Genomic DNA, 11832 nt, shown 5'->3' with positions numbered 1-11832 from the left:
AATAGGTTTGGGGTTTTTTTTTGTGCATCAGATTGGGTATTCTTATTCTTTCTAACAGCTAAGAAACAAGGTGTCCACACTCACAGTGGATGAATAGAAATATCTCAGAATAGAATTGCTTTGAATATCCTGCTCTCTTGAGACCCCCCCCACCTGAAGTACTACATCCAGTTCTGGGCACCCCAACACAAGGAGGACATTGAACAGGTCCAGAGCAGAGCCATAGGTAGGAGGTCCAGAGCAGAGCCACAGAGATGACCAGAAAGCTGGAGTACCTCCCCAGTGGGGACAGGCTGAGAGAGAGTTGGGGCTCTTCAGCCTAGAGAAGGCTCTAGGGAGACCTTATAGAGGCCTTCCACTACCTGAAGTGGGCTACAAGAGTGTTAGGGAGGGAATTTTACAAGAGCATGTAGTGATAAGATGAGAGGAAATAGATTTAAGCTAGAATAGGGGAGATTTAGACTGGATATTAGAAAGAAATTCTTTACAGCAAGTGTGGTGAGAAACTGCAACAGGCTGCCCAGGGAGGTTGTGGATGCCCCCTCCCTGGAGGTATTCAAGACCAGGTTGGACAAGGCTTTGAGCCATCTAACCTAATCAAAGGTACCCCTACCTATTGCAGGGAGGTTCTAACTAGATGATCTTTGAGGTCCCTTCCAAGCCATTCTATGAATCTATGATAAAGATGATCTTCAGATTTACAAGAGTGATGGGGACTGTTTTAGAAACCATGAGACATGCACTTTGGCCCATGGTTTAATGGCCACAGCGGTGTTAGGTTGATGCTTGGATTCAGTGATCTTGGAGTTCTTTTCTAACCAAAACAACTCTGTGATTCTGTGAATGTGGGTCATAATTATGTAGAACTCTTCAGAAAATGTGTGAACTTGAACTCATGAAGCTTGCTAGAGAAGGGGTTGTAGCTGAAGAGCTGGGCAGGGAGAAACTTAATGAAATCCAACCAGGGCAAGTGTTGAGTCTTGCATATGGGAAAGAATAACCCCAGGTATCGGTATAAGCTGGGGACTGACCCGTTGGAGAGCAGTGAAGTGGAACAGGACCTGAGTATCCTACTAGATTGGAGGTTGACCATGAGCCAGCAGTGTGCTCTTGTGGCCAAAAAGGCAAATGCCATCCAGGAGTGTATTATAAGGGATGTAGTTAGTAGGTTGAGAGAGGTTCACCTCCCCATTTACTCTGATGAGGCTGCATCTGGAATCTGGTGTCAAGTTCTGGGTCCCTCAGTTCAAGGACAGGGAACTGTTTGAGAGAGTGCAGTGAAGAGCCAAGAAAAGGATTAAGGGAGTGGAACATCTCCCTTATGAGGAGAGTCTGAGGGAGCAGGGGCTCTGTAGTTTGGAGAGGAGGAGACTGAGAGGTGACCTCATCAATGTTTATGAAGATGTGGAGTGTCATGAGGACAGAGCCAGGATCTTCTCAGTGATGCCTAATGATAGGACAAGGGGCAACGTGTGGAAGTTGAGGCCTAGGAAGTTCCATGGAAACACGAGGAAATATTGTATCCCTGTGAGGGTGACAGAACACTGGAACAGACTGCCCAGGGGCATTGTGGAGTCTCCCCCTCGGGAGATAGTCAAGATCTGCCTGGGTACATTCCTGTGTGATCTGGTATAGATGATCCTTCTCTGGCAGGGGAGTTGGACTGGATGAGCTTTTGAGGTCCCTTCCAGCCCCTGACTTTCTGTGATTGTGTGATGTTGTCTATCCCAACTCAAGCAAAACACATTTGTTGGGGAAAACTGTCTGTAAACAAAGCTTTGGGAAATTAACTCCTGAAAATTTAATATCCTGTTAGATGGATCTTGTACACAATAGCAGTGTAGTTCTGTAAATGAAGTGTGGCAAAATACAAGAGAAGCCAGGCATTTATAAGGCATACTTCTAGGGAATATTGCAACTATTTTTATTGCAAAGTAATTTAATGCATGCTAAGAAATAAAATCTATGTTGTAGCATTGCTTATAAAATAGTTTACATTAAAGCAGGAAGAACAGAAGAGTAATAATTTCATTCGACTCTGAAACTGTGATTGTTTTAATAACCACTCAGATTTGCAGTAACAGAGAAAGAAGAGATGTTGGTGGGAGGACAACTTGGACCCCTCAGAGCACCTCTGGCAATGCTGTGATCTCTGCTGGCCCCATCATTACAAGGAGTGGTAGGAATGAGCAAACCTTTTCTATGGACTTCAGGAATTTCAGAAACCTGGGGAAATGTTTTACAGCTCAATATAAATTTGCAGTGACTTAAAGAAAGGGTGGATGCTCCATGAGTTTTCTGGGTATTTTTTTCCCCTTGCTGTTGGAGTTTGATAGAAAATTTGTGCTAATACCTGTTTGGTTCTGACATGCTTCGTCCCTACCCCAGCAAAATCACTGTTGGATACTGTCGTGTTTATAAGGCCATTATAAAAGCTCAGACTTGGTGATCTGGCTTCTTGCTCTCTTTCTTCCCCTCTTTTGTCAAGTTTCACTGAAGTTAATGGAATTTCAGTGCTGCAATTTAATTTGGACAGCTAATGAATATTTGCTGTCACTTTCTATTCACCATTTCTTCCAGTTTCACCTGTGGGTTTTTATGTAAGTGTTACATAAAATGATTACATGCAGTGCTTAGCCCTTAGCTTTAAGGAGGAAATAAGGCAGACACACTGTAAATTCTAACCAGAGCTGGGTCAAAATCTACTCTCTGAAATCCAGGGTGAAATGTCATGATTTCCATTTTGATATCCAAGGTTGTGTGGTTTGGTTTCTTGTGTGGCTTTGTTATTCTTGGTTGGTTGGGGTATTTTTTGGTTGTTGGGTGAGGGGTTTGGTTGTTGTTGGGAGTTTGGTTGCTTGGTGGTTGTTGTTTGGGGGTTGGTTGTCGGTTGGGGGGGTTGCTTGTGAGTAGGGGGTTTGGGTTTTGATGGGAGTTTGTTGGTGAGGGTTTGGTTGTTGGGTGGGGGCTGGTTGTGAGTGGGGGGTTTGGGGTTTGGTGGGAGCTTGTTGGTGAGGGTTTGGTTGTTGGGTGGGGATTGGTTGTGAGTGGGGGTGTTTGGTTTTGATGGGAGTTTGTTGGTGAGGGTTTAGTTGTTGGGTGGGGGCTGGTTGTGAGTGGGGGGTTTGGGTTTTGGTGGGAGTTTGTTGGTGAGGGTTTAGTTGTTGGGTGGGGGTTGGTTGTGAGTGGGGGGTTTGGGTTTTGGTGGGAGCTTGTTGGTGAGGGTTTAGTTGTTGGGTGGGGGTTGGTTGTGAGTAGGGGGTTTGGGTTTTGACGGGAGTTTGTTGGTGAGGGTTTAGTTGCTGGGTGGGGGCTGGTTGTGAGTGGGGGGTTTGGGTTTTGGTGGGAGTTTGTTGGTGAGGGTTTAGTTGTTGGGTGGGGGCTGGTTGTGAGTGGGGGGTTTGGGTTTTGGTGGGAGTTTGTTGGTGAGGGTTTAGTTGTTGGGTGGGGGCTGGTTGTGAGTGGGGGGTTTGGGTTTTGTTGGGAGTTTGTTGGTGAGGGTTTGGTTGTGAGTGGGGGTGTTGGGTTTTGGTGGAAGTTTGTTGGTGAGGGTTTGGTTGCTGGGTGGGGGTTGGTTGTGAGCGGAGGGTTTGGTTATTGGTGGGGGGTTGGTTGTTGTTACAGAGTTGGTTGTGGGTGTGGGAGGTTGTTGGTGGGAGAGTGGTTGTTTCATGAGAGGTTTGTTGTTTGGATGGGGTTTGGTTTTTCTTTTGTTGGGGTTTGCTTGTTGGTTAGGGTTTTCTTAAGTGCACTTCTGAATGCAACCTGCAGCCTGAGAGGAGACTTTATGCGATTACTGTGGGCAAAATAACAGAGAGAAAAATAGGTGGAAAAGTTTAAGGCATTCTGTTTACAGATACTTACACTCAAGTGCAGTCAAGCAACTGATCTCAGCAGTCTGAGATTTAGTAAATCCTACCTAGGAAAAAAATAATTGAAACACCTGAGAATAAAATCCTTCTTCATGTGCAAAGTGGTTGTGCCTACATACACCAAGAGGATACCTGACACTTCAGAATAGGGAACCATCTAGCAAGAGACCATTTTTTAGAACAAATACCCTCTGTTAAGAGCAACATTTCTGCAATGAAAATTAGTTGAGTTTGTTTGGGCATTTTGCATTATATATGATCCCACTTCAGTCACTGCTATCTGATTAGCCAAGAAAAAGTGGCAAGAACTAACTTTAAAGTTGCACACATGGGAACTTAGGGGAAATGAGTGTTAAATTTGCTTAAACCTGTGTGCTAGAGAAATGCTGCCTTAGGCAAGGAATTGAAATTAGGTAAAGCTTGTTATGTGAGCATCCTCTGTTAGGCAGTACAGCTTATGATTGAAATGTTGTGAATGTTATTTTTACTATTAAAAATGGTAAAAGTGTTTTACTATTAAAAACTCCCCCAAACCAAAAGATACCCATCAGTTACTTGTAAATACTGTGCAATTTCAAATAAAAAGACCTATTCACAGGTGTTCAGTGACCTGCAGGAAAGGATAAATGGGTTTAGAATTTTTTGCCAACTGTTGAGGTTGTTGTTGGGCTTTTTTAAAATGAAAACATAAATAAGGCTGGAAAAGGAAAATGACTTCATTTTTTGAGGTGTTTTTCACTCAAAGTACATGGTCAAAGTTTTTAAGGTTAGAAATAGAACAGTAGACCCATGTCTTCACTTCAGGACATGGCTTGATGGGCATGCTGCTATTGGGTTCATGGTTGGATGTGGTGATCTTAGATGTCTTTTCCAGCCTTGATGGTTCTATGGTATTTCTGCATCTGCCTAGCATGCTTTTGAGAAGTATCCTGCTCCTGTGAATGGAAGGATGGTTTGATGAAGAGTACTCTGAAAAAGAAAAAGTGATTCAGTTCTAAACTCTGCCACAGATGTCTTGAGTGGCATTGGGCAAATCCCTTAATTTAACTTGTACTTCACTCTTCTGGAGCAGAAAGAGGAAATTAGTATCTCCTCCCACTGTCCCTTCCCATTGTGAAGGAAAGCACATGAAAAATGTGAGGTTCATCAATATTGTAGTCACAGAATCACAGTATATCTTTGGCTGGAAGAAATCTTCAAGTTCATCCAGGACAACCTTTGGCCCAGCACTGCTAGATCACCACTAAACCATGTCCCCAAGCACCAGGTCCACAAGCCAGGAGTGGCAATTCCACCACCACTGCCCTGGGCAGACCATTCCAGTGTTTGGTAAACCTTTCAGTGAAGATGTGTTTCCTAATATCTAGGGAAAGAAAAAGGGGAAAGTCATGAAAGAGCTTGGACAGATTTGAATGAGAACTGCTGAGATGCGATACTATCTTCCTTTGGTATGATGCTGCATGGAGGTGCTGATACTATTTTTGGGAGCAATTCTGGTCCAGATTTAGTACAGAAACATTTGTATAGAGCCCACCAAACCTGCTTTGTCTGCTTCACTGCGGTATGCATGTCAGCACTAGGTCTGCAGTTGCTATAGGGATGTGCAGCCCCTCAGTTCCCTTTTTGAGGTTGGTGCTGTATGTGTCCCAGAGCTGGTCTTGTGCACATGGATGTCTGCAGAGACGCCTCAAGTTATCCAGGTCTCCCCATTACTCTAGTCAACACTTGTTCTGGTCACAGAGCTATTTATGCAGCTACTGTGACAGTACTGCTGCAGATGAGTAATGGGCCTTCTCCTGCATGCTTCTGAACTAATTGTTAACACTTTCTTACTTATGTTCTGTTTTTAAACTAGAGCAGAGTGGATTTAGATTTGACCTCAGGAGAAAGTTGTTTACTAGGAGAGTGGTAACACACTGGGACAGGTTGCCCAGAGAAGTTGTGGAGGCCTCATAAAGTTAGACTTGATGTGGCTCTGAGCAACCTGATCTAGTTGGGGATGTCCCTGCTTACTGCAGGAGAGTTGAACTAGATGACATTTAGAGGTCTCCTCTAACCTACTATGTTATTCTTTCCAAAGGACCTTCATTCTTGTTTATTACTCCAAAATAAGCAATTGCAGGAGTCATACACAGAAGAAAACGTTTTAGTCTCTGTGTTTAGAAACAAAGCAGGCATCTACTTGTGAAGGTGAAACCGTGAAGCTTTTGATAGATGTCTCACTTAAGCTTAGAAGACAGCTGCTCAAAATAAATGCATATGTGAGTTGTGCTTACAAGTTGCCCCCCAAAAGCAAAAGTATTGATGAAAAACATAATTTTGAAATGGACAATGGTAAACAAGTGAAAACTGAGGCTGCCAAGTGAGCAAGCTGAGGAAGTGTGGGATGGAAGAGCAGGCAGTGAGGTGGATTAGCAACTGGTTGCAAGATGAAGTTCAGAGGGTGGTGATCAATGGTGCCAGGTTCAGCTGGAGGGGTGTGACTAGTGGAGTCCCCCAGGGATCAGTGCTGGGGCCAGTCCTGTTCAACATCTTCATCAATAATGTTGATGAGGGCACAGAGTGTCTGCTCAGCAAGTTTGCTGACGACACCAGGATAGGAGGCTTGGCTGATATGGCTGAAGGCTGTGAGGCCATCCAGAGAGACCTGGGCAGACAGAGAGCTGGGCACAGAGGAGCCAGATGAAGTTCAACAAGGATAAACTGCACCAGTACAGGCTGGGAGGTGATCTGCTGGAGAGCAGTCCTGTGGAGAGGGACCTGGGGGTCCTGGTGGCTAACAAGTTGACCATGGCACAGTAATGTGCCCTTGTGGCCAAGAAGGCCAATGGGATCCTGAGTGTATTAAGAAGAGTGTGTCTAGCAGATCAAAGGAGATTCTCCTTCCCTTCTACTCTGCCCTGGTGAGACCTCATCTTGAATACTGTGTTCAGTTTTGGGCTCCCCAGTTTAAGAGGGACAGGGATCTGCTGGAGAGGATTCAACGGAGGACAACGAGGATGATTAGGGGACAGGAGGGCATGGCTTATGAGGAGAGGCTGAGGGACCTGGGGCTGTTTAGTCTGGAGAAAAGAAGACTCAGAGGGGATTTGATAAATGTTTATAAGTATCTGAAGGCTGCCAGGAGAGGGGGGACAGGCTCTGCTCACTGCTCCCTGTGACAGGACAAGGAGCAATGGGTGTAAGTTGCAGCACAAGAGGTTCTGCCTCAACACAAGGGGGAGCTTCTGTACTGTAAGGGTCCCAGAGCACTGGAACAGGCTCCCCAGAGAGGTTGTGGAGTCTCCTTCTCTGGAGACTTTCAAGGCCTGTCTGGATACATTTCTTTGTGCTCTGTGTTAGATAGGATTGTCCTGCTCTGGCAGGGGAGTTGGACTCGATGATCTCCTTGGGTCCCTTCCAACCCCTAATATCCTGTGATCCTGTGAAAATACAAATGTTTCCCTGACTAGAATACGACTGTGTAACTCTTAAGGGAAAAATGAGCCTGGGAAAAGGACAGTTTTGATTTTTGTAGCCGTTTCTGGTCACTGATGTATTTTTTTCTTTGGACAACTGAGGTTGTTTTTTTTTCCTTACATCAAATATCCTTGTAATGTGATTAACAGTGAAATGATTTGTACAAAATAGTGTGCTTATGGCACAGAACAGAGCTGGACACCTTTTTAATTAAGACATTCCTGCATTAAGGTGGGCTTTGGATTTTTGGGGTTATATACTAAGTAGTTTGGTATAAATGAAGCAAAGCCATATAATTAAATATTTGTAATAGGTGTCCTTGTTTTATCAGAGATGCTAAAAGCTACTGGTCAATGTTGCAAGTGTATGTGATCTGTTTTGAAAATAAGGCTGCTGGTTTTTGTGTTGCAAGGAGGGGAGGAGGTAGGCAGAGGTATTTGTAAAATATAATGCATCTCTTGTTTTGTTTTGTACAGATGAGACTCCAACCAACAACTCACAGCTTGGTAAGTTCATCAGAATTCCAGGAAACATAAAAATGGCTTTATGGGAGAATCATAGAATGAACCAGGTTGGAAGAGACCTCCAAGATCATCCAGTCCAACCTAGCACCCAGCCCTAGCCAGTCAACTAGACCATGCACTAAGTGCCTCAGCCAGGCTTTGCTTGAACACCTCCAGGGACAGTGACTCCACCACCTCCCTGGGCAGCCCATTCCAATGCTAATAACTCTCTCTGTGAAGAACTTCCTCCTAACATCCAGCCTAGACTTCCCCCAGCACAACTTGAGACTGTGTCCCCTTGTTCTGTTGCTGGTTGTCTGGCAGAAGAGACCAACCCCCACCTGGCTACAGCCTCCCTTCAGGTAGTTTTAGACAGCAATGAGGTCCCCCCTGAGCCCCTTCTTCTCCAGGCTAAACAACCCCAGCTCCCTCAGCCTCTGAGATGAGCCAACCATTTTGTTTCAGCTCTATGCACTGAGCTGGAATGTTGCTTTATTGCTTATTTTTATTTGCTCCCTTTATTTTGGTCATTGAAATCAGTCAGTGCTGCCATGACAGGAAGCAAGCAATTAGTAAATCTGGAATGCTCAGTTTAATTTAAATTTAATTAATTGAATATAAATTTAATTTTATTAGTGCCTGTAAATATCTGACAGGCAGGTGTCAAGAAGGAGGTGCCAGCTTCATTTCAGTGGTGTCCTGTGGTAGAACGAGGAGCAATGAATACAAACTGGAACACAGGAAGTTACAACTTGGCATGAGGGAAAACCTCTTTCCTATGAGGGTGCCAGAGTGCTGGAACAGGCTGCTGAGAGAGGTTGTAGAGTCTCCTTCTCTGGAGACTTTCCAAACCTGACTGGACATGTTCCTGTCTGGCCTGCCCTAGGTGATCCTGCTTTGGCAGGTTGATTGGGCTTGATCTCTAGAGGTCCCTTCCAACTCCTACCAATCTATGAGTTTGTTATTTGTCTACCCCGTCCCACTAACATGGCAACTTTGAATTCCTGTGATGGAATTGAAATGAAAATCTACTGCTGTGACAGTACTGCTGTGAAGGAACATTTCAACTACCAGATGCAAAATCAGACTTAAAAAGTAAAAAATGCTTATGCCGTGCAGAAGTAGGGTAGCAGAAAGGTTGTTACAGTGCAATCCATCTCTGTTCACAGCTGAGGGGTGGTTGTGGCCAGGAGGAGGTTGCTCTCTTCTCTCAGGTGGCCAGCACCAGAACGAGGGGACACAGCCCCAAGCTGCATCAGGGGAGATTTAGGCTCGAGGTGAGGAGAGAGTTCTTCACTGAGAGAGTCATTGGACACTGGAATGGGCTGCCCGGGGAGGTGGTGGAGTCGCCGTCCCTGGGGCACTTCAAGGCAGGATTGGACGTGGCACTTGGTGCCATGGTCTAGCCTTGAGCTCTGTGGTAAAGGGTTGGACTTGGTGATCTGTGAGGTCTCTTCCAACCCTGATGATACTGTGATACTGTGAATTTGCTTCAGCTCCTTTTTCCTGAATTTTAACCATGTAAAAAAGCTATGAGAAGCTTGGATAGAAGTTGTGGTCTGCTAGGGCAATGAAGGCAATAGGCTGTAGGAGAGATCAGGTTTCTGCACTGTAGGATGCTTCTCCTTTGGGCGCTTGGAGGATTTGTTTCACCCTATCTGTTACTGTTCTCTGCTGGTAACAAGGAGTAGCAAATGACTAAGAAAAATGATGGTCAAGGCAACAAAGTTGTCCCTTGGACCGTTCTACCTCTTACTTGTTCATGACGGGACTGGGTGCAGAAGCAACCCCTCCTGTTCCCTGGACTCTATTGCTATGGACACTTAGTTGTGGACTTTGTTCGCTCAGTTGTAGACTAAGTTGAGTCCTTTTCTCAATTCAGACCACATGAAAGCAACTACCTTTGTTCTCTGTAAGAAATTTCTCCTTGGTGTGTTCCTAACTAGATTGCTGTGTTAAACTGTCACCTGTACCTCTCATCCAACAAAATCATCAGCCCTCTCTTTCCATCTCAGAGCAACAGACTTTCCTGTGCTGGTTGTCATCCCAGTGGAGAGTGTAGTGGTAGTAGAGCAAGATGGAATTGCTGCTGCTGTGGAGAGATGGCAAGGTCAGAGACAGCCCAGCATTGAATAGTAGAGAGCAACCTCATCAACAAAGCTTTATTCAGGCTTTGCATGGAGAGGTTGATGATGTTGAGAGTAGGTGGTTGCTTCTAGGAAGAGCAGTCTGGTTACCCACATAGAAGCTGTGCTGTTTTTTCACCTCACTCTCAGCCCTGGTAGTGGCAAACACACCTCTTAGGCAAAGACACACTGGTGCTTTAAGTAGCACCTACCACTCCAAGAGGTTTTTTTACCTCCTTCTGGAAAAAATGCTCCAGGCTGGATATGTGTGCCAGTGTTCAGGAATTGATCCATGAACATCCTGTTGAGCTATGTTAGACAGTACATACGTTACTTCTACCCAAGAACTGAAAAACAAGTTAAATGTTCAGTGAAGGTGTGAAAGCAAGCTTGGGGTAGCTCAGACATCTGGTCCCTGATACCTACTAAGGATTTATCTACACTTTGAATTGAGATGTGACCAATTGCATCAAGGAATAAAGCCTTAAAATAACTCAATTAGGTCACAAATCCTTATACCTCTGCCTTAATGGTTCTTGGACAGTGATAGTCTTGTCAAGGTTGGTGAGAAGCACATGAGAGATTATGCCTTAGAAGTATATTTGTTGTCTTTATGCCCCAGCATGATGAATATTGAAAGAACTAATAACTCTTTTCAAAGTATACTTAGATGAGCTTTATGCAAGGAGAGAAGTGCTCATTCTGAAGTACAGTTTTAGTTTCTTCATTGCAATTATTCTGTATCCAGGGTGCTGTGATGGAATGACAGAAATACTTGAAGCTGCTGAGGAATTTGAGCCGGATCTTAACTGTGCATTTCTGTTCTCCTTGCAGCTCATCCCAGTGGACCTCCTTTCCAGCTGAATGCAGTCACCAGTGCACTCATTTCAGGCATTGTTGTTCTAGGAATCACAAGCATTTTCTTTTTTGTGTGGTCTCTGACTCTTCTGCACAGGAAGTGGCCCAGCAGCTCAGGCTTGAGTGGCATCCGAAACCCAGTCTTCAACTAAAAGTGATAATTAACTTGCACTTTTTCTTTGGAGTTGCCTTTCTTGTCCATGAAATATGGTTCCACTAAAAAAAAACAAGGTAGTGCTCCACCTGTTTCCAGTTTCTGTTCCAGCTATCCTATATTTGTAGACTTGCTAGATGTTGTTGTGTAGGTAAAGAGCAGTGATATTGGTAACAATCCTAGAAGATGACAGGAATCTCAATTGTGTTTGTGATCAGACTCTACAACATTAAGCCCATGAGTGTGCTGACAACAGAGCTTGTGTCTCCAGCTTTCCAATAAGGTCTCAAAGCTGAAGATGCTGAAGGTAAGAACCTTTCCAAGCAGGCCATTCTTACACAAAATCTGGCACATTAAGAAACATTCAGAAGTTCATAAACACCTGCTAAGATAATTATCAGTTCTGTTTTGTCATGGTACCTTTTAGAAATTTGAGGAAAACAAATGTCTCAAGAGGAACTTTGTTTTCTCTATCTTGGCTAAAAATGACCCCAGAGGGACTTAGAATACAGAACATTTGCTTATTTCCTTCTAAATGTTTCCTTGGCTGTATCTTCCACCTAATTAATGACATCATGTGGAGGACATCATTTGCCAAGTTGTCCCTGAGTCAGAGCTTAGAACAAACTGCAGTTGGTCCCAGGGAACAATGCTGTAGTTCTTCAGGTGGAAAAAGGAAATCCAGCAAAATAATTGAGAATCAGTGAGAGTTTTCAATCTAACTAATGTTCAGCAGGAAGTTAATTCTGCACACAACTGCCACATCTGCAAATTCTTCAGTCAAATCCTGACCCTGGGAAATGCTCCAAGGGGAAAAGTATTCCATTCCTCCTTGACTCCTTGAAGAGGTAAGCTACTAC

General features: G+C 44.3%; 1 protein-coding gene across 5 annotated transcripts in view; it reads left to right on the top strand.

The window, feature by feature from the left end:
* The window catches only part of ZPLD1 (zona pellucida like domain containing 1), a 152313-nt gene extending 141274 nt beyond the window's left edge, over positions 1-11039 (top strand). For all 5 annotated transcript variants that reach the window (XM_064143174.1, XM_064143169.1, XM_064143172.1 and 2 more), the window contains 3 exons: positions 2071-2179; positions 7808-7837; positions 10795-11039. In XM_064143174.1, coding sequence (XP_063999244.1) covers positions 2071-2179; positions 7808-7837; positions 10795-10970 — 315 coding nt within the window. In that variant the 3' untranslated portion in view covers positions 10971-11039. The remainder of the gene's footprint in view (positions 1-2070; positions 2180-7807; positions 7838-10794) is intronic.
* The last annotated feature ends 793 nt before the right edge of the window (positions 11040-11832 follow it).

The sequence above is a fragment of the Pogoniulus pusillus genome, chromosome 5, assembly GCF_015220805.1.
Source record: "Pogoniulus pusillus isolate bPogPus1 chromosome 5, bPogPus1.pri, whole genome shotgun sequence".
In the NCBI taxonomy this organism is placed as follows: Eukaryota; Metazoa; Chordata; class Aves; order Piciformes; family Lybiidae; genus Pogoniulus; species Pogoniulus pusillus.
The sequence above is the reverse complement of the archived record's forward strand: the minus strand, read 5'-3'. Positions and strand labels throughout refer to the sequence as shown.